The 26,807-nt window shown below is 44.2% G+C and overlaps 1 protein-coding gene across 3 annotated transcripts in view; it reads right to left on the reverse strand.

Annotated features, from left to right (window-relative positions):
- Positions 1 to 26,807, reverse strand: part of LOC123940644 (inhibitor of carbonic anhydrase-like) — a 43,290-nt gene that overhangs the window by 12,120 nt on the left and 4,363 nt on the right. Inside the window, exons 2-11 of one of the 3 annotated variants that reach the window (XM_046003615.1) lie at positions 19,363 to 19,535; positions 15,912 to 16,020; positions 14,821 to 14,982; positions 13,421 to 13,580; positions 12,568 to 12,623; positions 9,352 to 9,530; positions 7,776 to 7,947; positions 6,742 to 6,884; positions 4,172 to 4,262; positions 2,892 to 2,933 (exon numbers count right to left, since the gene is read on the reverse strand). In XM_046003615.1, the coding sequence (XP_045859571.1) occupies positions 2,892 to 2,933; positions 4,172 to 4,262; positions 6,742 to 6,884; positions 7,776 to 7,947; positions 9,352 to 9,530; positions 12,568 to 12,623; positions 13,421 to 13,580; positions 14,821 to 14,982; positions 15,912 to 16,020; positions 19,363 to 19,446 (1,198 nt within the window). In that variant the 5' untranslated portion in view covers positions 19,447 to 19,535. Of the gene's footprint in view, positions 1 to 2,858; positions 2,934 to 4,171; positions 4,263 to 6,741; positions 6,885 to 7,775; positions 7,948 to 9,351; positions 9,531 to 12,567; positions 12,624 to 13,420; positions 13,581 to 14,820; positions 14,983 to 15,911; positions 16,021 to 19,362; positions 19,536 to 26,807 lie in introns of all 3 variants that reach the window. The other 2 variants (XM_046003613.1, XM_046003612.1) reach the window with 2 other exon arrangements.

Consider the following 26,807-nt stretch of genomic DNA (forward strand, 5'->3'; position numbering starts at 1 on the left):
AATTTCAGTAGCTCCAGGACCCTCTGAAAATGTCTTCTAGAGCGGCTACCGTTAGTCTCTGCCTGCCACTGTCCCAGGGGAGGGGGAGAAGCTTGAACCCCTCACCCTACTCCAGCAGAAGACTCTCCGAATAATTATCATCATTAGGTATGGGGCCAAACAGTCTGACACTACCGCTCTCCGGACGCGTCTGCATATATGCACCCAGAAATATTTACACACATGCTTCATATTTTTTCAGTGGACTCCTGCTGTACATTCTTTTTGGAGCAGAGAGCCCGATGTGGGGCTTGATCCCAGGACCCTGGGATCATGACCTGAGCCGAAAGCAGAGGCTTTAACCCACTGAGCCACCCAGGCGCCCCACTGCTGTACATTCTTAACTGAAAGATGCTTTATTCTCCCTCAATGATATACCGATTCAGCAGAAGTAGATACAGCTGTCTCATTCTGTTTATTGGTTGAATCTAAGGTATGTTCCACTGTATGGAAGTGGCATATTTTGTAATCCCCCTACTGGTGGGCACTTACGTTGTGACCCACTTTGCCATATTACGAGTTATCTATATAAATTTGTACATATATATGTGTACCTGTTGAAATATTTCTGTTGAAGTCCAAAAGAAGCAGCTTTAATAACTCCTTTTTTAAAGTCTCTGATTTTCTAGATTTATAACCTCATTTTCTAATAGTGACAATTTAATCTCTTTTTTCTCCAATATTAAAAATATGTTTCTAATCTTTTCAGTCATACTGCATTCACTTCCAAAGTAATACCAAGTGTCTTTGGTAGGAGTGAGACTTCTCATGTTCTTGATTCTAACGGAACACCACGGATATTTGGTATATTCCTATCCCAATACTCTGTAACTGAATTATGCGTTTTGATGGAGGCTTAAACAGCACATCTGAATTTATAAGAAAATTAGAATCCTAAATCTTCAGAACTAGGCGATAATGTGGTCCTCCACCACCACTCCAACCCCCCCTCCCTACTACACTTCCTTTCTTGCCATCATGGTTCGGGTTTCTACACAGTCAAACCTGGAAAAATTGGAAGTGAACATGGCAGGTGGAAAACCTGCCTTGCCAGTGACTTCCTAAATGACCGAGGACAAGTCACTTAGTGTCCAGGGTCCTCAGCTTCTCCTCAGTAAAATGGTAACAATGATACCCACCCAGGGGGATTTTCAGGGGGATCAGATGTGCTAATATGGGCACATTATACATCAGGATATGACGGGGAGGTTACGTTGCTGGGTTTCCAACCATGCTGCTAGTGGCACAAGCAGTACCAGAGCCCCTCTCTCAGTGAAGCAGATTCTCCTGAAGCCACAGCTAGCCCTGGCTTACCAGACTGTGCTCTATTACACCGTTCCGGGAGCCAAATACTATTACAGTGCCTTTCTGGAGGCGTAACTAATTTTGCACAAATGGCATTGATTATTGCCATCCGGGCTGTGCGTGTGTCTGTCTGTCTGTCTGTCTGTCTTTGGAGTTGATCCCTCTCTGTCTCTACTCAAATCTAACCTCCTTCTTCTCAGCCAGCCTGAACTGTCTTCTAAGCACCTTTGTTGACTTGCGTTTGTATATCACTGCAGTTCCTAGAAATTTCAACCATTCTTGAAGCGGAGTTCTTTCTGACTTCACATATTCTATACTCAATAGACTGCGTGGTTGACGAAATGCCAGCCCTTGGGGCTGGGGATGAAGACACAACTCACTGAACACCGTTCGCCATAAAAGCAGAGGGGGGCAGGGACAGCATATCCTGGGGCTTGGGTCCTGTGTCACATGGAGGAGAGCTGCTGCAGGGGAGGAGCTTTGCACTCTAGAAGCCTTGGTGTGGTGTGGGCCTGCAGGGCCTCTGAGACCCTGTGGTCAGCAGGGACCGGAGCTCCTACTGGTGCTGTGGTGGCCCAAACCCACCCACCTCCCCCAGTTTACCTGTCCCATAAGAAAGGCCAAACCCAAGTGAGCACCTGTTTTCATCCCAGGATCCTCCACCACAGTTGTTTTCAAACCCCAGACTGCATCAGAGTCAGCTGGAGGGCTTGCTAAAACACAGAGCAGTGGCCCCATCCTTGGAGTTTCTGGCTCGATGGATTCGGGTGGAGCCCAAGAATTTGCATTTCTCACAAGTTCTCAGGTGCTGCTGATGCAGCCAGTCCAGGCACTACACTGGATCGAGAAATACTGCTCTGTTTTTCCAAGATCAGGTACTTCAGGGACAGATCCAGACCCTCCCTGCCTATGTAGAGACACAGATGGGAGAACCTGTCACCTCGTCTATTCTAAGGACAAGATGGGCGCCTCCGCTATTACAGTCAGCTGGCTGAAAGCTGCAAGGTCGAGCTCATTTCCCCCCTCTTCTTCGTTAGAGCAGCGGCGACTCTCCTCCTATCCTGAAGCCTGCGCTTGGCCCACAAGTGCCAGGAATGGGCTCCTGCCTCCTGGGGCGGAGAAGGGCAGGCAGCCCGGGGCAAGGAGTAGGGTGGTGTGTCAGGAAGGGCCAGGGGCTTCCAGTCACACCACCTCTCCTCAAGCCCAGGGGCAGCCACTCCCTGGCTGCTGGCCCTGGGCCTCACTTGCCCCATCTACACAGGAAAATGATGCCCACAGCCCGGAGGACTGCTCAGGAGAGTAAATGGGAATAGTGCAAGCAGGAGTCTTTGTTGTCTGTGACGAAGCCCACAAACAGTCTTTATCACCACAGCTTTGTGACACATCTGCTCCTTAACAATAAGCCATAGTGATGGTAGCTCACCCTCCTTGTTTTTATTTTATTTTTTACCGCTCTAGTAACTTTGCTTCGTTTTTAACATTTTTCTCACCCTCTCCCCTACGATGGCCTTTACCTTTGAGCCCCAATGTTGCTGATGCTGACTCACCGGCCACGGGCGTATTTACACACGTAGACCCATCTGCAGGCACTAAAAAGAAGAGCAATCGGGATACGTGCCATTAAGCCCCATATTACTCAACCCAAAGTCATGAGCTTCTCAGTCTCGAGAGTGAGGAATGAAATAAGAAACATCAGCCAAGCAGTTTGTCACTGGTTCTCAACAAGCCAAGATTCTGCAGGCCCACTTAACCCCTCTCCCTGACCTTTGCCTTTGGACATTAGGTTCTGCCCCAGAATCTCCCCAACACTCAGGGAGTTACAGGGAAAGAAAAGGAGATGCCCTTTGAAGACGGGCAGAGACTACTGAAGATCTGGAAAAGATGCTTTTGCATTGGCTGTGTGATTCAAGCCATCCTGACATCTTCCTTCCCTTCAGAGCTCTGGATTGTGGTAGGCAATCATTACATTCTTGCTATGCTGGAGGGGAAAAAAAATAGCCCATGGAGTCAGAAAAACCTGGATATGGTCTTCATTCTACCTTGGACAACTCATTCTACTTCTCTAAGCTTAGAGAAGTTTTTATAAGGGTTTTTATATCAGTACAACTCTTAGTTTTTATATCAGTAAAACGGAGTTACCATTATTTACTTCACAGAGTTGTTTTGTTTGAAGGATAATGCATGGTTTCTTGCTCACTGCCTAACGGATGAGGTGCTTGATAAATTATATTGGTGAAATCTTCTTTTCCCCAGCATTATTTTTTTTTCTATGTGAAGGGTTCCCCACTGAAGAAGATGACCTTGTAGCCTCACCGGTCAACATTCCAGTGCAGCTGGGGTGAGTTAATATTGGACTAGTAAATTTAGCAACAGTACTGAACAAGGCACATGCGGCTGTGCCCCTCTTCATTGAACAGTGGGGAGAGGGTGGTTTAGATCTTTTCAATGATGCTCTATGACAATATGCATTCTCCTCTGCCCTCAGCCATTGGGTAAGCCAACAGACCTGTTCTCCTGAACTAGTGGGTAACTCTAATTCCAGGGCAATTTGGCGAGCCCTGAGGCCAGCTCTGTACCATGACCTCCAATATCACCTTTTCAATAATAAACATCTCTTTTCTTCTCTTTCTGCCTAACTCCTGTGTCCATATCCTCATTGGTTCTGATTCTGGGGAAGGAGGATACTATCTGCTAGCGTCTCCCATAGTTAATTGTCACCTCAACAATGAACTATAGATCATTTCTCCTTCTTTCTATGTCCATGTTGTTATGTCCATGGCCCAGAGAAAATAAAACACTGGCAGGCACCCCCCCCTCCCCCACTTACTGTAGTTCTCTGCCAGGACAGGCACCAGACCACACTGCCCCGCTGTGTAGATGAAGCCTCCATCCAGAGTCATGGCATCGGCCTCTCCCTTCTGAAGTTAAGAAATAAATCAGTAGTACAACAGTGAAGCCGTTTCCTGTCTCACTGACCCTCAGAGGTGTCTATCTCATTGGCTTTATGTCAGATGTCCTTTTGATTCATCACATCATGGACCACCCAAAACTTCTCCTGTATCACCACGGGGGTTAGAAAACCGGACATGATGACCCAGAACAAGTGCCCAACCCAGATCCTGCTCCCGGCATCTCTGAGCTCTCATTAGACCCATCTGGAGTACTGGTTATGCCCTCACCACATTTACTCTGTGACCACTGTCGCTCAGTAGTCTACATGTCCACACACAGGGGTTGTATTTACTGTTTCTCTTTTTAAAGGCTTTATTGATTTATTTATTTTTGAGTGAGGGAAAGAGAGAATACACATGGGGAGGAGCAGTGGAGGGGAGGGAGGGGGAAGAAGATCTCAAGCAGACTCTTAAGCTGAGCTGAGCGCAGAGCTCGACACAGGACTTGATCTTACCACCCCGAGATCACAACCTGAGCTGAAACCAAGAGCCCGGTGCTCAACCCACTGAGCCACACAGGTGTCCCTGTATTTACTGTGTTTCCATGGAACTTGTTTTCTTCTGTATGGTGGAGTTCAGTTCTGCTCCCATAATCACGTTAGCACTACACTCAGAGCACTGGTGCAACAAAGACTTGCAATGAACAATTTCCCTAATTAAATAATTAGTTAACAATTACCTTATTTTAATCAATGAAATTTTCCAAAAACAGAACAAAAAATGTATACTTACAGTGATAGATAAGATCATTGAGATAAAAACACACAGATATATACTCACTCTTGGCTTAACTGCCCTTCTAGAAATCTTAGAACAGTAGCAACTATACAAACAAAAACTTACCAAGCCTTTACTCTGTGCCAGGCCTTTCTAAACACCTTACAGTAATTACCTCATGTATTCCTCACAAAATCCAATAAGGTAGGTACCATATAATTCTTCCCCTTTTATACACTAGTGAAGTAAAGCAGAGGGAAGTTAAATAATTTCTCCCATAGATAGTCACTAAAACTAAAACTTAAGCAGTTCAAGTCCTTAACTCCTGCTCATAACCAGGATACCACACAGCCTCCTGGATCTGACGATTCCAAAGGACACATACTTAAAAACTATTCTATACACATTTTTTTCATCCATCAAATGGGCAGATAGGCTCATTGTTAGGATTAAATGAGTTAATGTGGGACACCTGAGTGGCTCAGGCAGTTAAGCATCTGCCCTCAGCTCAGGTCACAATCTCAGGGGTCTGGGATTGAGTCCCGCATCAGGCTCCTTGCTCAGCGGAGAGTCTGCTTCTCCCTCTCCCTCTGCCTGCCACTCCTCCTGCTTGTGCTCTCTTTCTCTCCTTCTCTCTCTAACAATAAAGAAATAAAATCTTTTAAATAAATAAATAAATAGATAGATAGATAAGCTAATGCAAGTTAAGAGCCCATAAACATGTTTGGCACATAGTAACTAACTTCTGAAATATTAACTATTATTATTTCTTATGATCTATCCAGAAATATTGAGGTTAGAGAACAAAAATCTTCAATCCCATATCATCTACAATATCAAAGGATTTGCAAATAATTAATATGTAGACATTTAGAAATTAGTTAAATAAATTGAAGCAGAAATACTTGGCGGAATATTGTGCAGCCATTAAAAACATTTTCAATGAATATTCCATTTCCTAAGAAAGTACACCTTCTGTGCTGACTTTAAATAATAACAACAGATAACATTTATTGGCTGCTCATTATATGCTAGGCAATGTTCTGAGCACTCAAATTCATTTAATCCTTAAAATTGACACATTAAGGAGACTGTATAAATTGCAAGATCTTAATGTACGGGTTAGTCTTAGGAAAGTTTATCAAAATATATGTCCTCTTAAAGAAGAATGTATGTCTTCTGAGTTTGTCAATTTTTTAGTCTTTTATTATAAAATTATTTTTTCTAATCACAAAAATATTATCTGCTCATACAGAAATGGAAAGCTAATAACACAACTCATAACTCAGAAATTATGAAGTAATGTTCTCTGAGTTATAAAGTTGTAAATGATTTTATTTATCTTTCATTTCTCTTCCAGCATATAATATTTTTAGCACCAACAAAAATTATACTTACAACTCAAGGACTAGGGTTGATTTGCTTTCACAATCCACAGGGGCCCTGACCACCCCCCTGGGATGTCACCCCACTTCCTGCAGCTCCCAGGCAGGACCATACTCAAGAGCTCCCAGGACCCCAGAGCTGAGCACCTCAGGCGTCTGGACCTTGGGCCCGCCTGAACTCCATTGACACATTCAGCAGAGCTGGGTGGGGCTTTGGAGGGTGGGAGCAGCACACAACAGGTGCATTTTAGTCTCATAGCCAAAAGGAAGACATATGGGAAGAGGGCAGAGAGGACATGTGTCTGGGTGTCCGAGCCCAGCTGTGGAGGTGAGGCCCTCCTTACTGTGATGGCGGCGATGCAGTCTCCAGTGCTTTCTTCTGTGGTGCACTGTAAAGCACCACCGCTTACAGCACTCCATTCATCACACTTGGCCTTCTCACGGTGGCCCACTGCACACCACAGCACCCTCTGGGGGTCTTCCACACCTAGGAGAGGTGGAGAAAAGCCAGGCATCCAAAAGAAGTCCAATGATGTGTCTGGGAGCTTAGCGCCACTGGCTACAGAAAGGCTGCCCAGTAGGGGCCTCACTGACAGCAGCAGAGTGGGCATGTCTCGGGCCCACATCACGGCTCATTCCTGCCCATCATCCTCCAGGAGAAATGGGGAACTCTGCACCACGAAAGAGTAGTGAAGGCAGAGTCGTTCCCTGCTCTCCTAACCTCACCTCCTTGAGTACGTCCTCCTGAGGAGAGCCCTCTCTGAGCACCGAAAGGTCAGGACCTTTCAGATTTTGTTCTGACAGGACTGGGTTCTCCCATCCCGTAGCATTCCCCAGTTGGTAGTCATGTGTACTCCTCTGAGTGGGCCTGATTGCTCCCCACCCCCATGTCCGCTCACCACAGTATGCCACATCTAACAGTGGCTTTTGTGGATGGCCATTGACTATTGGTTGACTAAACGAAGACAAAAGTAAGGGAAGACAGAAGAAATGAACCATAGGGATCTAGAGGAAGGCAAGAGTTGGAAATTCACTACTGATAGTGGCAGAGGCCATGTTCCCACTTCAGTTTGGGATGTGCTATTTTCCCCTGTCATGTAGACCAGCCACTGGGTGGGGTATTATCCCTAGTTAAAACACAGGAGAAAGAACCATCATTACTTTGAGTTGACTCTAATCTGAAGGTCTTCAAAACCCTTTTGTGATCTCATAATTCAGGCCTTTTCCCCAGATCAGCAGAAAATCCCCTCACGAACCCAGTGCAGCTGGTAGCTCCCTTGGGCTCCACTAGCCGACGGTTGGATAAGGTGAGGTTTGCGGGCACTGGGGAAGCCTCTCTGGCTTTCCTGCTCTGCTGCCCTCCCAGGACTCTACACACCTCTCCTCTGATGTTGAGTGGCAGCAAAATATTCGTATCCCACGTATAGCTTGGCGTCCATCTTAGGAGGGATTCTTAAAAACCCACGGGTGGCATCTGTAAACAGCAAGTCCTTCCCATGAGGAGAGGCAAAGAGCTGGAATTCTGTCGACTTGTCTTTTCCAAAGTGTTCCTGTTCAAAGGATAAAAGAAACAGAGAAGGAGGGAAGCTGGCAAAGCAAGGAAAGGGGATAACAAAGCCAAGACCAGGCAAGGAAAACTGGAAGGGAGAAAAGATGAGCACTTGAGAGCTAAGACCAAGCACCAAGCCCACCAAAGCCCCTGTGGTTCCCGAGGTTCTCCCACCTGTCTCCAGGGCATGCTTTACCCAAATCCCAGCTGGTCTGCCATGAGAAGCTTAAGGGAAATAGCCAGGGGCTGTTCCCCAAGATCCACACCAAGAGGTATGGTTGCCATATCCCAGGCAGCTGCCCTTCTCCAAGGGCAAGTTCCCACAGGGCAGGCAGTGAAGGCTGCCTGTCTCCTGGCCAGCCAACTGTCCCAAGTAGCTCTGGGGGTCTTCATCCCAGAACAGCTGGTGATCCAACACCTGCCACTGAGCCTGGAGGTCAGGAGTCCTGGGCTCCTCTCTGACCTCAGGCCTACCACTAAAGGACCAGCTGGGAAATTTCTGGCTTCCAAAATATGGAAGGGCCCTTTGCCAACAACTCCCACTAACTGGCCCAAAGCCCTTCCTGACTATAGCACCTACCCCCGAGCTCTTTCCACTGTCTATCTGCTTTTTTGCTTTTGTGTCAGTTCTATGTGAAAAGACACCTGCTGCCCTCATTGGCAAATAATCCCCTTCCTTCCTGGGGGTATGCACAGCTTCCTACCTAGGGCTCAAGAATCTCCCCAGATATACCCTGCAAATCAGTTCCTCTGTCCTCTATAAAGTACACAATCTGTGTCCCCAACGTTGTACCATTTCATCTGGTGATAATTTGTATGTGTACTCATTGAGTCCCTCACACTTGTCTGGGAGCAGCTCAAGGGCCAGTCATTGTCCACTTCATCTCGGGACCCCCAGTGCTGAGCAGAGAGCACCAACAGAGCAGGGACAGGGAATGAATGAGGGCTGGCTAGAAGATGCTGTCACCAACACCAGAAAGAGAGAATGCTCATGGCTAGCGAACTTGCCACTGAGGAAGCTGAGGAGGGCAGGATCCCATGCCAGTTAGATAATAGCGGAACACTCCATAGAGGAGGGGCATCTACTCTGCATCCTGAAAACCCCTTTAGAACTGAAGAGAAAAAAAATGGAGCAATGAGGCACTTCTATGGAGTCTTTGGTTCATGGAGTCGATGATGCCAGGTGAGGGGTTCAGAGCCTCTGTTGTCTCTAACAATACAGACTGAGAGGTTTTTCGGTGAAGCAGATGATGTATGACATGGTTCCTGCCCTATACCCAAAAGAACTTTCAGAGTGGCTAGAAGAGAATGTAAGAAAATGTCCCAAATCTACGCAGAGATCCACCCCCCCCCCCACCGCCACCATATACACAAAGCAGGGGGTGAGGGTAGAGGGTGGGAATACCTGGGCCTGGTTGAGTAGCTCCCAGATCAAGTCTTCCTTGCCCCCCACATTTCGAGCCACGACAGCATGAGAAGGGAAGAGGCCCAGGTTGCATTCCCTGTATTTATCCACAGGCATCTGGCTGTTGTCCGGGCAGAGCAACTTATACTGGTCATGGTCAGTCCTGTTTGCCAGGTTCTCTGCAGGAGGAAAGCCCAGATGAGCCGACTGCAGGCAGAGCCATGAGCCGTGGTCCCTGCTGCTCCCTGAATCACAAACTGACCTTGTTGTAATAACTTTGGAGCCCTGGGGTCACAGAAGCAAGCCAAAATCTAGACAACTTTTGTGTCCTTGTAAATGCTCCACTTGAACAGAAACAAACTATATTCAGCCAGCCAGTCCCCAGACACAAAGCCAGTTCTGAGCCCTTTCACCCCAGACAAGGTTGACTGTGTGGCCCCAGCCAACCAGATACATTATATTTGTTTCTCGGTGTTCTTTACCCTATAGAAGCTCCCTGCCTTCTACCCCATTTTGCAGTTCTCCAAAAAGAGACCGTCCACTTTGTGAAATGTTCAAGTTTGTTTGTATCACCTAACTTGTCTCCTTTAATAATTTTTTTAACAACCCGAAGAGACTGAAAGAGAATCTATGAGGAATCCGAGGCCTCAGGAGACAAAATGGCGGGTTCTCACTGCAGACAGACATGGAGTTAGGAGGCACCCTTGCCCAGGTCCCCTCTGGGTATCCCCACATATGTGTAACTTTCTGCTATGAATGATGATAACAAATGTTTTCTGAGTACCCACAGCACACCAAAGATGGTGCTGAAGGCTCTCCAGGCTCTGTTTCACTTAATCTTCATAGCAACCAGGGGAGGCCAGTAATAGGATGATCCCCTAGAGATGAGGAGACTTAGGCTCAGAGACTGAAGGTGACTTGTCAGCTGGTCTGAGGCTGATGCACTGCCATGCTAGGACAGTCCAGGTCTGCCCACTACAGCAGCATCCGCCCCTGGAGGCAGAGCCTGCTGGGGAAAGGTGGGGAAGAGTTGAAGGAGGCCTAGAGGCCCAGTCAGCATACTCTGTATGTAGAAAGAAGACCAGAAAACCTTGTGAGGAAAACAGGCTCTTTGGTTCCCCTCATCTAGGTATTTGAAGGTATTCTGGGTTGAACTGTGTCCCCTGCACATTTCCATGTTGAAGTCCAAATCCCCAGTACCTCAGAATGTCACCTTACTTGGAAACAGAGTCATTACAGATGTCATTAACTAAAGATGAGGTCCCACTAGTGTAGTGGGGCCCCTAATCCAGTATGACTGGTGTCCTGATAAAAACCACGTACCTGCACACATACATATACACACGGAGAATGTCACATGAAGGGAAAGAAGTAGATGGGATGATGTGACTACAGCCAACGGACACCAAAGATGTCCGGCAAACCACCAGAAACTAAGGGAGAAGCAAGGAGCCTGCAGAAGGAACCAACCCTACCCACACCTTGATCTTGAACTTCTAGCCTCTAGAACTGTGAGACAATAAATTGCTATTGCTTAAGCCACCCAGTTTGTGGTACTTTGTTATGGCAGCCCTAGCAGACTCGCAGAGGTCTATGGGGTTCATGCACGCTCATCCTAAAAGGGAAGGAGTACAATTAGAGTTATTGTAAATGGTTACGAGTTTCCTTAGGTAGGTTGTAGAGAAAATACTCTTTAAATCTTTATATCGAAAGAAAAACTTAAAATGATTTAGTAATGTCAGAATGAAATTAAAAGAATGAATATGATCTCACAGCTTCAGAAAGAAAGAATTCTCGACATCAGTCACTCAGGGGCCCAGTGGTGGAAGCAGCTCCCCACCAAGCTTCATTTGCACCCCAAAAGCCTGGTGGATCATCATAAACTGCTACTTAAAAGGCAGTGAGTGATCTTAAATCAGACAAGTGACTTCCAGCAAAGGTAAACCAGGACACTCTGGGAAGACCTGGTATTTTCAGAAAATGAAGATGTTTTCAAACATTTCAGGGTGGGCATTAGAAGATGCTGGCCCCTGGCAACACAACTGCACTCACTGGGGCGCCCACAGGAAGTAACAATGACAAGGATCTGGAACAACTTGAGTCTGGGAGACGGAACCCCTAGATGACCCCCCTCATTAAATGTACGGATAATAGGACAGGCCTCAATTGCCAAAATGCTAACAAACCAGGTCAGTGTGTAATAATGAAGGGAGAGTGAACTGTGAACAGCTGAACAAGGCAACAAAGGACACCGAGCTCCGACTTCATGCTAGAGAAATACACTAGGTTGTAAGGAGCCAAGGCCCATGTAAAAAGTGAGGACTTAAAGTTCCCCTTGAGGTAGCAGACATTTATTCATTTAAAAATGAACCTAGCAAACTAAATATACATTTGGTTTAAATATCTTAAGTGATATAAGTGTATTTTGTATCTGATAGAAATTTAAGGGGCGCCTGGGTGGCTCAGTGGGTTGAGCCTCTGCCTTCGGCTCAGGTCATGATCTCAGGGTCCTGGGATCGAGCCCCGCATTGGGCTCTCTGCTTGGTGGGGAGCCTGCTTCTTCCTCTCCCTCTGCCTGCCTCTCTGCCTACTTGTGATCTCTCTGTCAAATAAATAAATAAAATCCTTTAAAAAAAAAAGAAATTTAATCGGTTACAAAACAAAACCCAGATTCTGTAACTTCAATATGTCTTTAATTTATTTTTTTTTCTTTCTGATAAGTTGCCCAAAACCCTTAAAAGGGTTTTTTTACTATAGAAACGAGAAAGAAATATATTTTTGTCTACAGTAGTAATGATTTTGCAACACATCTAACTGAGATATGCTAATAATCATTATAATTTGTTTGGTTAAGGTGTTTATAGCATTTAGGAACCATTTATACTGAAGCATTTGGGAGAGTGTGATTACATTTGAAATGGATATTGCAGTGGCTGAGCGAATTGAGTTATCAAATTACTAAAATTTGTTTCATTTTATTAATTAATAAATACTAATTGTTACTAACTGTTTAGAAAGTTTAGTAGATTTACAGACTGAACAAACTAAACACTAAACAAAGTACGAATAACGGAAATAGTTTTTGTATAGAAACTCTCCTATTCCGTTAAGGGTCTTGCCATCACCCATCTCTAGATGTAGGGAAATTTTCAGGCCAGAACCAGCTTCCCTGGCCAGGGAATGGCTCACATGAGTCTTCCTCCATCCAGCACTTACCAAACACTGTCATATGCCTCACAAAGGCCACATCCCCCACACCATCCTGCAGACACCTGAGGAACAAAACAGCTGTCATTAGGCCAGTCCCCATGATTTGCTCTGCCCTGACCACTGGCTCAGAGGGCTTTGCCCACAGTTTCCCAGTCTTCAGTGTGTCCTCAGAGGCCATGGCCCTAGCTGAGGAGCCTTTATACCTTCACAGCCAACCTGAGTCTGAAGCAGGCAGGAGCTCTGTAAGTCATAACCCAGGTAACTCTAGGGGGGGTGATGAGAGGACAAGACCTTCCCCTTCCCCTTCAAAGGCAACCTAAGGCGACTAGTTTTTGTTTTTGTTTTAATAAAGGCTTAAAGCCTAATATGGAGGATAAAAACTCAGGATAGCCTTGGATTCCTGGACTGTTTTGTTCTGGTTTTGAGCAGTAGCCCTGTCTCTTGTCCCCCCTCCTGCAGGGGCTGAGGAGGTAGGGAGAGGCAGGCACATGTTCATGACACAGGGAGATGCTCAGGGAGAGAGAAGCAAGCTGGGAGGTCCTGGCCTTTGGCCCAGCTGGAAACCCCAACCTGGGTCTGTGAATCCCAGAGTCCCAGATACAGTTTTATCCCTTCAGCCCTCCTTGGTCCAGGAGGGTAACACACAGACCCTAGGCCATAGAGAGAGAAGAGGCGCGGGCTCCCACATAGTAGACTGCTCCTCAGGATGGTTAGGAGTGAGAGCACGCCATGGGAGGCACTCAGGACCCTGGGTTTCACACTGCCACCCCAGGGGGTCTGGGCAGGCTCTGTGTCCACTTCCTGCACCGTAGTCTCCCTGGCATCAGACTGAGGAGGAATGGGGGGTGTCACCGCTCACTTGAAGGCACCAGTGTAGCCGAAGTATGGTTCTTGGAAGGAGCAGGCACACTTGTTTGTCCCTTTCCCTGCACACAGTTGACACAGCTTGGGGAACGCCTCCCTGTTCGCACAGGGGACACAGCTGCCGGAGAAGATCTTGGCCATTTCTGCTGTGGCTGCTTAACAGAGACATAAGGAACCTCAGAGCATGAATTGGCTGCGGGCCTCCAGGTTGCATGTGTGTGAGCGAGTGGCCGTATATGAGAGCCCAAGAGGCTGAACACACTTCCCAGGACCATCCTGAGGAAGCAGATGTGCCGAGGTGGCCGACAGTCCCCATGGCTGAGGAAGTGGACGGCCCAGGGTGTTCAGGCATCACACTGACGTGTGGGCCTGGGGCCCCAACCCACCAGATGCTTCCTCGCTTGCCCACTCAAGACACAATGGTGGCTGACCTACAAGGAACCAAGATGCAATCCCTGTGTCCCTCACCTTAACTCACCACCAAGGAGGCTCTAGGTGTGGCAGGCAGAACCCCAGACACTGCAGGGACTCTGACCATCCTTCCTTACCTCAGGACATGGTCCCATCCAGCCCGCTCCCCCTTGGCACCAGGGGCTGTGGTAGTTTATGGGGATTCCTCTTCTAGGAATCCATGGAAGGGGGTTGGGGTAACTTGCCTGGGAGTGGGTAAGGGGGTGTGCCAACAGCCACCTCTCAAGCTGTCACACAGACATCCAGCACTGTCTGACACTGAAGCAAGGGAGACCCCAAGAAAGGGCACACGGGGTCAGAGCTGTGGCCCAGGCTATAGCACTCCATCTGACCCCAGCAACCTGTTGTCCTATTATAGGCAAAACATGAATGCTGCAGAGCTGGCAGGCCTCAGAAGCACAGAAAGACTTTGTAATCATCTTCCAAAGGCTAAAGAGGCACCCTAGGCTCCCTTGGCTCTTCATAACTGAACAAGAAGTACACACAAAAGAAATCATGGCTCCAGTCCACTCCTCTCTTCTTGGCCCCATCCCAAGCCCCTACCCCAGGCACAAAGGCCGGACTGCTGGTGGTATGGCTGTAATCCCCCGCAAGCCTTCTCGGGAAGCCAGAAGGGAATTGCCCTTTCTCATGAGCCTCAGTGACCCTCCTTGTCAAGCCAAACTGCTGGGGTTACAATGAGTTAGGGGCTGTCAGGAGCTCAGAGACCAAGGTACCCTTGCTGAGAGAAGACTCAGCTGCCAGTTCCCAAGGGTTGCTGCTGCAGCAAACCTAGCTGATCACAGTTAAAGCAGGCTGTCCTCACCCCATCTCGCAGTTCCCGAAACTGGTATGCCAGATAGTGGTTGTATGGCCCCACGGCAATCCCTGCGGGCGACGGGAGCAGGTGTCCTGCCGGAAGGCACCCAGCCTCAGCCAGCTTACCTTCTTCAACAGGGTCAGAAGGAAGAAGTATCCGGATGGGGAGGTACCACCCAGCAGACCATCCTAGGCCCGGGTGGCAGGACTTCTTGCCTTGGAGCTGTTTCAGCTGGAGGTCGCTGCCCTTCTCCACCACAGCCACAGCATAATGCAAGGTTTGCGGCTCTGCAAAGGAGCAGAGAGAAAGAAGGGCCGAAGGAAGATACCACAGTCACTAGCTAATCTTCCAGAGGGTGTACAACGGGCAACTTTAGGGAAATCCTAGGATCTCCACCATCCCCTGGTGAGCAGGTAGACAAAGAAAAGAAAAAAGCCTTTGATTAACAGGAGAGGGGGAAGTCCCTTATTAAGGCAATAAACACTAGTGTCTTTCTGCCAGCCCCTCCAAACCAGTGGAGACATGGGGGTGGGGGCCCCCAGCTATTATAGGGCCTACAGGGCATTCTCAGGAAGATCTTCAACTCCCAGTCATTGTGACATTACTGTTTCTCCCCAAAGGCTTTTCTCCCTTCTCGGCTTCTCCGTCCGCAGCCCAGACACAGTGGGGAAGGTCTGAGAGGAAGGATGCAGGGGGTCCCCTGGGATTTTGCCAGGGCTCTGCAAGTAGGAGTCCGATTGAGGTGGGCGGCGCCCACGCACACACTGATGACACTAATGGACAAGAACAGGGAGGAGGCAAAACCTTATCTTTCAACTCCCCCCCGCCCAAACCTCTCTTGACGGCATTCACAGACCCATGTTCTGCAGCACCTGCAGGGGACTCAGCACAGGGAAGAGCCTGTCCAGGTCTGTGTGTCTCCAGAGATGGGTCTCCCAATGGCGCAGCCCCTTGGGTAGGTGATGGACCCCAGAAAGCCCTGGCCCCTCTTATCCAGCAGCACCAAGGGCACTTCCATTAGGACGCACACAGTTCATAGCTTCTCAGGGAGCGTCAACATTCCAACCCTTATGGGTCAGTGTAGATGACAGCCTCCTTTGATCCAAAGAGCTCCAGCAATTCTGTTCCCTTCAGATGAAATGTTGGCAGAGACCCTGCCTTCTCCCCCATAGCGGCAAAGTCAAATCAGAGACCTGGGGCCCCAGGAAGAACGCACCAGTGTTTGACCCATGGAATTCTGCCACGACAGGCTTCAGATTGAAGGGGGGCAGGCCCGCTTCAAGCACCAAACCTGCTTCGAGGGTCACAGCATCTGCTTCCTTGGTCTGAAATAGAAGAGACCAGACCATGAAGGGAGCCCTAACCTAGCCCTCTGCCAGGGATGACTGACCCAGAGATATTGCATGGGTCAGACCTCCTTCCCTCCCTCGTGTCTGCTTGAATGTCACTTCCCAGCAAGGCTCTGTCCGCCACATCTTAAAACTACCACTTCATGTGTGAATGCTGGACTCCCCTTTGTTTTTTCCTTAGCCCTTATCAACCACCTGAGAAGTTTTCATTGTTCACTGCTTGCCCTTGGGGACACTTGCATGCGTGCATGAGTGGTGCGTGCGCGCGTGTGTGTTTTCCTGCTGAAGTTTCCTGCTGTACCCAGAGAAGCACCTACTACAGGTAAGTGCTCAATAAATGTTTACTGGGTGAGCGAATGAGTGAATTATTGAATATTTCTATCCATAGGAAGTCAGGGTTTGCACTCACGGATCTGGATTCCCTCTTCAAGTATCTCTCAGCCCAGCATCCCTTCCTTCCCGTGAGCAGCCACCTCACAGCCTCTTCTCAGAAATGACATTGGCTCATTTCCCAACCCATCATGGAAATCATTTTTTAAATTCATTTATTAATTGACATTGGAAGTAATCTAGGCTTTTTCCGAATTTAGTGTCGCATTTCTATATACTTGCCTCCTTCTTCCCTATCCCATCTTTTTCTTTGGTATGTATTCACACTGACGTATTTATGTTTATATATAATTAATATCTATGGGTTGCATGTATCAGAAACCAACTTAAATTCACTTGAGAAAAGGAGGGAGTTAGTATAAAGGTAAAAGGAAAAGGCCACTGGGCCTAGTGAACACCGTCACGGTCAGAAGCAATTAGACACGGCGGTTTCATTTTACACCCGTGGGCTCCAGGTTATGCCTAAGGTTCCAGATTGTTCTTGTTCTTCCTCCACTTTACATACATCTTCCCTTCCTGGCTGCCTCGTCCTCAAGCTCCAAGAGCAGTTGCAAAGACAGTAGTGCCACAGAAAGTGTTTAACCTGCTCCCACAATAGTATAAGGTCTAATTCTTGTAACAAATCATTCCCCCCACTCATCGATGAATTAGAGAAAATAAATAAAAGTTTGTGTGCATGTTTATGGCCCTGACTGAATACTTTCAGAGTGTTTTCCAGAAATAACACAGAATTTATCATTTATAATGCCAATAGCAACGTATCCTACTGTCACAGAAACCTACCAGCAAAAAATGCTATCATTTAAGAGATGTTATTACATTTCTAGGTAAAAACTGTTACTTTAAGAAATGGCTCTATTTGTACTTATTTGCATTTGATTATTTAAAAGGATGAACACGGGGCACCTGGGTGGCTCAGTGGTTTAAAGCATCTGGTTTCGGCTCAGGTCATGATCCCAATCCAGCCCTGCATCAGGCTCTCTGCTCAGCAGGGAGCCTGTTTCCTCCTCTCTCTCTGCCTGCCTCTCTGCCTGCTTGTGATCTCTCTCTGTCAAATAAATAAATAAATAAATCTTTTGAAAAAAATTTTTTAAAAGGATGAACACTTTTCCCTTATTGTTTATATTATTTATTACTTGTAATTTCTGTGAGTGGTTTGTTTATAGCTTATTATTCTTAAGCATTTCTTATATATTTAAATGACATCTTTATCTAGTTTTTGCCCTAGCTGGTTTGTCATAGCTGATGTGAATATATTTTCATATGCTTACGGCTTTAAATTTTTTTTGTCAGAGATCTATAATTTTTAAATTTCCAAGTTTATCTACCTCTGTGATTTATCTTGTAATGTCTATCTTTATTAGTCAAATTGAGTCAAACTGAGAGCTTGTTTTGGTAAATGGATTAAACATTTCACTTGATTTTCCTTGTTAAAAGGAAACTTTAACTGTTTCTTTAGCTGTTGTCCAGCTAAAGAATCTTTTCTTCAGCCATTTGTTTAGAAAGTTTACTTTATCATATATAAATCTACATAAATCCACATGTATCTTACTTAAATTTATTAAACCTAGAGCCCTAGTGCCCTGATGTTGGGTATTGATCATAGTTGACATCTGCCTCATATCACATAGACAAGGAGATGGATGAATGTATGTAAAGAAAGCTGCGAATATGTGCAAATTTTGTTCTCTTCCAGGTCTCTTACATCTATACCAGGACCCTAGCCTCTGTAACATGGCTACTTTAATATTTTTCAAGTTTCAAGTAGGTCTCATCCACTCCCATGCTAATTTTCTTTTTCAGAATACTATTTATTTTCTCACCCGTGTGCTTTTTCTTAGGATTTTTATAATTATTCAATTGATTCTTTTAAAAAGACTGTATTCTGATGAAAATTATATTAAACTTATTCTTTGGCAAGATATACAAGTATATGATATTTAGTCTTCCCATTTAGGAATATGACGTATATTTTAATTCATTGATAAATATTGTTTGTCCTAGACTTTTGTATTATAACAATCTTGCAGATCTCTCCTATGATTTTTCTCCTGAAATGTTTTTCTATTGTATTATAGTAGACTATGTTATAGTATAATAGAATTATAGTATATTGTTTTAAATGAAAATGAGTTGTAATTTTGGGTTACTTTCCCCCAACTAATGACCGCTGATATAAAAAAGTGACATTTTGATATGTTAATTAAATTTAATTTATTAAATATCTATAACCTAGTCACAATTAGAATAATACTTTCCTTGATCCCACTGTACATTCCAGGCATGCAATCATCTGAAAATGTGAATATTTTATTTGTTTCTTTCTATCCCATATGCATTTTGTATCTTATTGCTGGGAAATTCCAAAAACAATGTTAAGTAATAAGGGTAAAACTACAACTTCTTGTTTATTTCTGACTCTTTATGGATTTTCCAGTGCAGTCTGGCTTTGCATTATCACAGGCATTTTCAATGAATCCTTCTTTATTAGTTGTTTAATTTCTTTTTTTTTAAGATTTTATTTATTTATTTGACAGAGAGAGATCACAAGTAGATAGAGAGGCAGGCACAGAGAGAGAGAGAGGGAAGCAGGCTCCCTGCTGAGCAGAGAGCCCGATGCGGGACTCGATCCCAGGACCCCGAGATCATGACCTGAACCGAAGGCAGCGGCTTAACCCACTGAGCCACCCAGGTGCCCCAGTTGTTTAATTTCTATTATTGTTTTTACTACTAATGAATGTTGAGCGCCTCTATTATTTTTCTACACACAGTCCCTGTACTTTCAGGTCTTCAGCTTATTTCTTTCTCCTCTAAGGCAGGGTCTAGTTCCTGTGGGAAGAAAGTTATTCTGAAGCAATAAACAATAACAAGCACAGAGAAAGGAAGTAGGAATTTTCTTCCACTCTCCTGCTGGCAGCTGCAACTTACCATGATGGCCTTGATACATTCGAGGTGGGAGGTTCTCTTCACACAGGTGATGTGGGGACCATCCGCTGGCAGGACTCTTTTCATATTGGCATTGAAACTGGAGCACTTACTGGCCTCATGATCTGAGATGGTGCACCACCTCACAGTTTTCTCGGGGACAGCCAGACACAGCCCTAGGGACAGAGGCCAGAACTGTAAGGGACTCACAGCACTCATCTTTCTCTGCTGGTAGAAGAGGTGAAAGGTAAAGGGTTCGTTGAGTGGGACAGACAAAAATTGGGTTAGCTGCATGGCTCACGTGAATTCTCAACTCCCATTTCACTGATTATGCCATCCCCCTTGGAGAAAAAAGCCAAAAGCATCCCCCAGAAGTCAAACACAGAATTACCATATGACCCAGAAATCCCACTCCTAGTATATATCCCAAAGAATTGAAAACGGGTACTCCAATACACATACACAAATATTCACAGCAGTACTATTCACACTGGTCAAAAAAGGCAGAAACAACCCAAATGTACATCAGTGGATGAATGGATAAACAAAATCTGGTCTATCCAAGCTGTGAAATATTGTTCTGCCAGAAAAAGAATGAAGTCCTGCATATGTTACACATTGGTGAACCTCAAGATTAATATGTTAAAGGAAAGAAACCAGAAATGAAAAATCATTATATGATTCCACTCACATGAACTATCTAGAATAGATAAATCTATAGAGACAAAAAACAAATTGGTGGTTGCCAGGGGCTGGGGGAGAAGGGAATGGGTACTGACTGCTTAATGGGTACAGGATTTTCTTTTGGGGTGATGAAACTGTTTTGGAGCTAGACAGAAACGGTAGTCCACACAACACTGTGAGTATACTAAGTGCCACTGAATTGCACACTTTTAAATAATTGATTTGATGTTAGTGAATGTCACCTCGGGGAAAAAAAGATAAAAGAAACCTATGGGAAGGAATCTTGAGCCTACTGAATTAGTCTTTCTTTTGACATTGGATACTCTAATCTTACGTGACACTAATTACTGGGGCATTTAAATCAGCGCATGTTTATTTCGCTGGCATTTTAAGCTATAGTAATAAGCATAGAGAATATTACAAAGGTAAAATGCTCTTTACAAATCTGTAGTATTTGAGCCAAAAGTTAATTTAAATAAAATATAGAAGATGAAAGTCACAACAGTAGCAGCTCCGCGTTTTTGATGAAGTCCAGTATATTTGAACTACCCAAGTCTGTCAGACTCCAAAATTCGTACTGCCTTTTAACTCTAAGTAGGAAATATGAAAAGAAGTGGGACAGGAAATGCCAAATTACCTTAGACAGAATCCCACTCGAAAGACAGAATGACAAATGGAGCCCCTCAACCCTATCTGAAAAAACTTTCCATAGCAGCAGCCCAAGGAAGGGAGAGCAAGCTACAGAATGGAACTCCAGAGGCCATGTGCCCTTGTGCAGAACAGAAACATTTGGAGTATTAGGAAATAATAAAGATTAGAGCAGAAATAAATGATACAGAAACAAACAAACAAACAAAAAAAGAACAGACCAATAAAATCAGGAGCTATTTCTTTGAAAGAAAAATCAAAAAAATTAATAAACCTCTAACCAGACTTATCATGAAAAAAAGAGAAAGGACTCAAACAAAATCACAGATTAGAGAGAAAAATAATAACCAGCACTGCAGAAATACAATCATAAGAGAATATTTTGTGAAAAACTATGGGACACCTGGGTGGCTCAGTTGGTTAGGCTACTACTGCCTTTGGCTCTGGTCATCATCCTGGGGTCCTGGGATCAAGTCCCTTGTTGGGCTCCTACTCTGTGGGGAGCCTGCTTCTCCCTCTGCCTGCTGCTCTCCCTGCTTGTACTCTCTCTCTCTCTTTCTCTGACAAATAAATAAATAAAATATTTTTTTTAAAAAAAGAAAAGAAAAACTATATACCAACAAATTGGACAACCTAGAAGAAATGGATAAATTCCTAGAAACAGATAACTACCAAAACTGAAACAGGAAGAAATAGAAATAGAAAACTTGAACAGACTGTTAACCAGCAAAGAAATTGAATCTGTGATCAAAAAACTCCCAAAAAACAAAAGGACCAGATGGCTTCACAGGTGAATTCTACCAAACAATTAAAGAAGAGATAGTAAGTATTCTTCTGAAAATATTCCAAACAGTAGAAGAGGAAGGAGAAATTCCAAGGTCATTCTATGAGGCCAGCATTACCTGGATACCAAAATCAAATAGACACCACAAAAAAAAAAAAAAATTGAGAGAGAGAGAGAGAACAGGCCAATATCCCTAATGAACATAGATGCAAAAGTTCTGAATAAAATACTAGCAAACCAAATTCAACAACACATTAAAACAATCATTCACCACAATCAAGTGGGATTTATTCCTGGGTGCAAATGTTGTATAATACTTACAAATCAAGCTATGAGAAATGATACATCATATCAACAATAGAAAGGATAAAAACTATAAGACCATTTCAAAAGATGCAGAAAAAGCATTTGACAAAGTACAACATCCATTCATGATAAAACAAAACAAAACATCCTCAACCAGAGGCTTGGGTGCCTCAGTCAGTTAAGCATCTGTCTTTGGCTCAGGTTATGATCCCAGAGTCCTGGGACTGAGTCCTGCATTGGGCTTCCTGCTCAGCAGGAAGCCTACTTCTCCCTCTGTCTGCTACTCCCCCTGCTTGTGTTCTTTTTTCCCACCTCTGTCTCTGACAAATAAATAAATAAGAATCTCAAGAAAAAAAACCTGAACAAAGTAGGTTGAGAGGGAACATGCCTCAACATAATAAAGGCCATTTATGAAAAACCCACAGCTAACTTCATCCTTAGTGGGGAAAAACAGAGCTTTTCCACTAAGGTCAGGAACAAGACCAGGATTTCCACTCTCAGGACTTTTATTCAACATAATACTGGAAGTCCTAGCCATAGCAATCAGACAGCAAAAAGAAATAGAAAGCATCCACATTGGTAAGGAAGAAGTAAAGCAGTCGCTATTTGCAGATGACATCATACTATATATATAAAACCCTAAAGCTTCCACCAAAAACGGCTAGAACTGGTAAACAAATTCAGTAAAGTCACAGGATACAAAAGCAACGTACAGAAATCTGTTGCATTTTTATACACCAATAATGAAGCAGCAGAAAGGGATGTTAAGGAAACAATCCCATTTACAATTGCACCCAAAATAATAAGATACCTGGGAATAAACCTAACCAAAGAGGTAAAAGATCTGTACTCTGAAAACTATAAAACACTGATTACAGAAATTGAAGATGACACAAAGAAATGGAACGCTCATGGATTGGAAAAACAAATATTGTTAAAACGTCTGCACTACCCAAAGTAATCTACACATTTAATGCAATACCTTTCAAAACACCAACAGCATTTTTCACAGAACTAGAACAAACAATCCTAAAATTTGTGTGGAGCCACAAAAGACCCCCAGGAGCCCAAGCAATCTTGAGAAAGAAAAGCAGAACAGGAAGCATCACGATTCTGGACTTCAAGTTCTATCACAAAGTTGCAGTCATCAAAACAGGATGGTATTGGCACAAAAATGCACACATGGATCAAATGGAGCAGAATAGAAATCCTAGAATGAAACCCATAATTATGTGGTCAATTAATCTTTGACAAAGCAGGAAAGAATATCCAATGGGAAAAAGACGCTCTCTTTAACAAATGGTGATGGGAAAACTGAAGAGCAACATGAAAAAGAATGAAACTGGAGCACTTTCTCACACCACACACAAACAAATTCAAAATGGATTAAAGGCCTAAACATGAGACCTGAAACCATAAAAATCCTAGAAAAGAACACAAGCAATAACTACTTTGTCATCAGCCATAGCAACTTCTTCCTAGATACGTCTTCTGAGGCAAGGGAAACAAAAGCAAAAATAAACTACTGAGACTATATAAAAATAAAAAGTTTCTGCACAGAGAAGGAAACAATCAACAAAACTAAAAGGCAACCTATGGAATGGGAGGAGATATTTGCAAATGACATATCTGATAAAGGGTTAGTATCCAAAATCTATAAAGAACTTATACAACTCTACACCCCAAAACCAAACAATCCAATTGAAAAATGGGCAGAAGGGGCACCTGGGTGGCTCAGTTGGTTAAGCTTCTGCCTTCGGCTCAGGTCATGATCCTTGGGTCCTGAGACTGGGTCCCGCATCCAGCTCCCTGCTCAGCAGGGATGCTGCTTCTCCCTCTCTCACATCCCCTGCTTGTGTTCTCATTCTGTGTGTGTGTGTGTGTGTGTGTGTGTGTGTGTGAAATAAATAAATAAAATCTTTATAAAAAAGTGGACAGAAGACACGAACAGACATTTCTCTAAAGAAGACATCCAGATGGTCAACGAACACATGAATAGATGTTCAACAGCACTTATCAGGAAATGCAAATCAAAACTACAAGGAGATACCAACTCACACCTGTCAGAAGGGTTAAAATAAAAAAAAAAAACACAAGAAACAACAAGTGTCGGCAGGGATGTGGAGTAAAAAGGACACTTGTGCAGTGTTGGTAGGAAAGCAAACTGGTGCAGCCACTGTGGAAAACAGTTTGGAAGTTCCTGAAAAAAGTTAGAAATAGAACCACCCTAAAATCCAGCAATCACACCACTGGGTATCTACCCAAACAATAAAAGAACACTGATTCAAAGAGATACACGCACTCCTATATTTAAGGCAGCATTATTTACAACAGCCAAGATATGGAAGCAGCTCAAGTGTCCATTGATTGAGGAATGGATAAATAAGATAGATAGATAGGTAATGGAATATTATTCAGCCATAAAAAGAATGAACCCCAATAACAGAATGAAATCTTGCCATTTGCAAGGACATGGATGGAGCTAGAGTATAAAGCTAAGCAAAATAAATCAGTCAGAGAAAGATAAATACCATATGACTTCATTCGAATGTGGAATTTAAGGAAGACAACAAACACGCAAAGGGGGAAAAAGGAGAGAGAGAGAGAAACAGACTCTTTTTTTTTTTTTAAAGATTTTATTTGTTTATTTGACAGAGAGAGATCACAAGTAGGCAGAGAGGCAGGCAGAGAGTGAGAGGGAAGCAGGCTCCCTGCCGAGCAGAGAGCCCGATGCGGGACTCGATCCCAGGAACCTGAGATCATGACCTGAGCCGAAGGCAGCAGCTTAACCCACTGAGCCACCCAGGCGCCCCGAGAAACAGACTCTTAATTGTAGAGAACAATCTGCTGGTTACCAGAGGAGAGGGGTGGGGGATGGGTAACTAGGTAATGGGAACTAGGGAGTACACTTGTGGTGATGAGCACCAGGTGATGTGAGGAATTGTTCAATCACTATATTGTACAAATAAATAAAATCTTGAAAGACATTATTTGAAACTCTTTGAAATGAAGCTCAGAGAGAGAAAAAAAAGAGAGACTGAAAAAGCAGTAAAAAGAGCCTAAGTGACTTTTTACACAATGTCAGGTGATCTAACATACATGTAAATGCAATCCTAGGGGGAAAAGGGGAAAGGGGCCTGAAAAAATACACAAAGAACAATTTGCCCAGAGGTTTTCCAAATGTTAAGAAAACTACAAACTCATAGTTCTAGAGCAACCAGATAAAAGAGACAAATTAAGTACAGAGGAACAAAGATAATAAATATCACAGACTTTTTGTCAGAAAAATATCATAGGCTTTTTGTCTATGACTTGTGTGGACAAGTCATAGACAAAGGAATAATGCCATCAAAGTGTTAAAATAAAAGTAACCTGCCAACCAGGGTGCCTGGGTGGCTCAGTTGGTTAAGCGTCTAACCCTTGATTTTGGCTCAGGGTCATGATTTCAGGGTCCTGAGATCAAGCTCCACATAGGGCTCCGTGTTCAGCTCTGCCCCTCTCCTCTCCCTCACACTCCGTCTCTAAAATATAGAAAATCTTTTTTAAAATAAGTAAATAAAATAAAATAAAGCAGGAAGGCCAGAAGCAGAAGTTCTCACACCTTACCACTCCTTGTCAATTGCAAACCCCAACAGGAAGGGAGGTATTCTGCATTCCTAATAGGAAGAAACATATACTTTACTACCTCAGCAGGAAGAAGAGATTTTCTCTATGCCAAGCAACAGCCCAGCCGATAAGAGACTGTCACAACTTGGCCACTGAAAACCCACTACGCTCAAAATTTCCAGTTTAGGGGTGCCTGGGTGGCTCAGTGGGTTGAAGTCTCTGCCTTCGGCTCAGGTCATGATCTCAGGGTCCTGGGATCGAGCCCTGCATCCAGCTCTCTGCTCAGCGGGGAGCCAGCTTCCTCCTCTCTCTGTCTACATGTGATCTCTGTCTGTCAAATAAATAGGTAAGATCTTAAAAAAAAAATGTCCAGTTTACTCCAATGGACTTCTTGTTTATAATAGCACCTCCCAACTACCCCCCCTCTTTAAAACAAAACAAAACAAAACAAACAAACAAAAACAATATCTCCTGCCTTTTGTTCTCTAGTCCTGCCTATGGTTTTGCCACAGCTTACATGCCTGAAATATGATTTTCTGCTATTCCCAAATTAACCCATTTTTCCTGGTAAAATAACTGAGAGTGGTGGGTTAACACTTCTCAAAATGATCAATATGTTAAATGAAACCTCAAAAATATTTCAAGACTAAACTCACCTTCTATAGTAATTGATGAGCCAATTCTAAAATGTGTATGCATACACAAAGTATCTATATGGCCAAAACAACCCTGAAGTAGTACCATAGAGTTGGAGAGCTCATTCCACCTGATTTCTAGACTTACTATAAAGCTACTGTAATCAAGACACTATGATATTGGCACAAGGAGAGACATACAGCTTAACAGAACAGAACAGAACAGAACAGAGAGTCTAGAAAGTAACCCACATTTGTAGGGTCAGCAGATTTCCAACAAAGCAGCTAAGGTAATTCAGTGGAGAAAGAATATCCTTTTCGAAGACAGGTCCTGGAAATGCCTGGGTGGCTGTAAGCATCTGCCTTCAGCCCAAGTCATGATCCCACAGTCCTGGGATGGAGTCCCTCATTGGGCTTCCTGCTCAGTGGGGAGCCTGCTTCTCCCTCTGCTCGATGCTCCCCCTTGTGCTCTCTCTCTCTCTCTGTCAAATAAACAAAATCTTAAAAACAAAAACAAGTCCTGGAATAACTGGACATTCATGTGAGAAAAATGAATTTCAACATTTACTTGAACCATACACAAAAGCTACAAATGTATCATAGACCAAAACAGAAAAGCTGAAGCTGTAACAAATGTAGTCATCCGGCATGTGTACCTGAATGTTTATAACAGCAATGTCCACAGTAGTCAAACTATGGAAAGAACGTAGATGTCCATCAACAGATGAATGGATAAAGAAGATGTGGTATATATTCACAATGGAATACTATGCAGCCATCAAAAA

The sequence above is a fragment of the Meles meles genome, chromosome 4 (genome assembly GCF_922984935.1).
Source record: "Meles meles chromosome 4, mMelMel3.1 paternal haplotype, whole genome shotgun sequence".
Lineage (NCBI taxonomy): Eukaryota > Metazoa > Chordata > Mammalia > Carnivora > Mustelidae > Meles > Meles meles.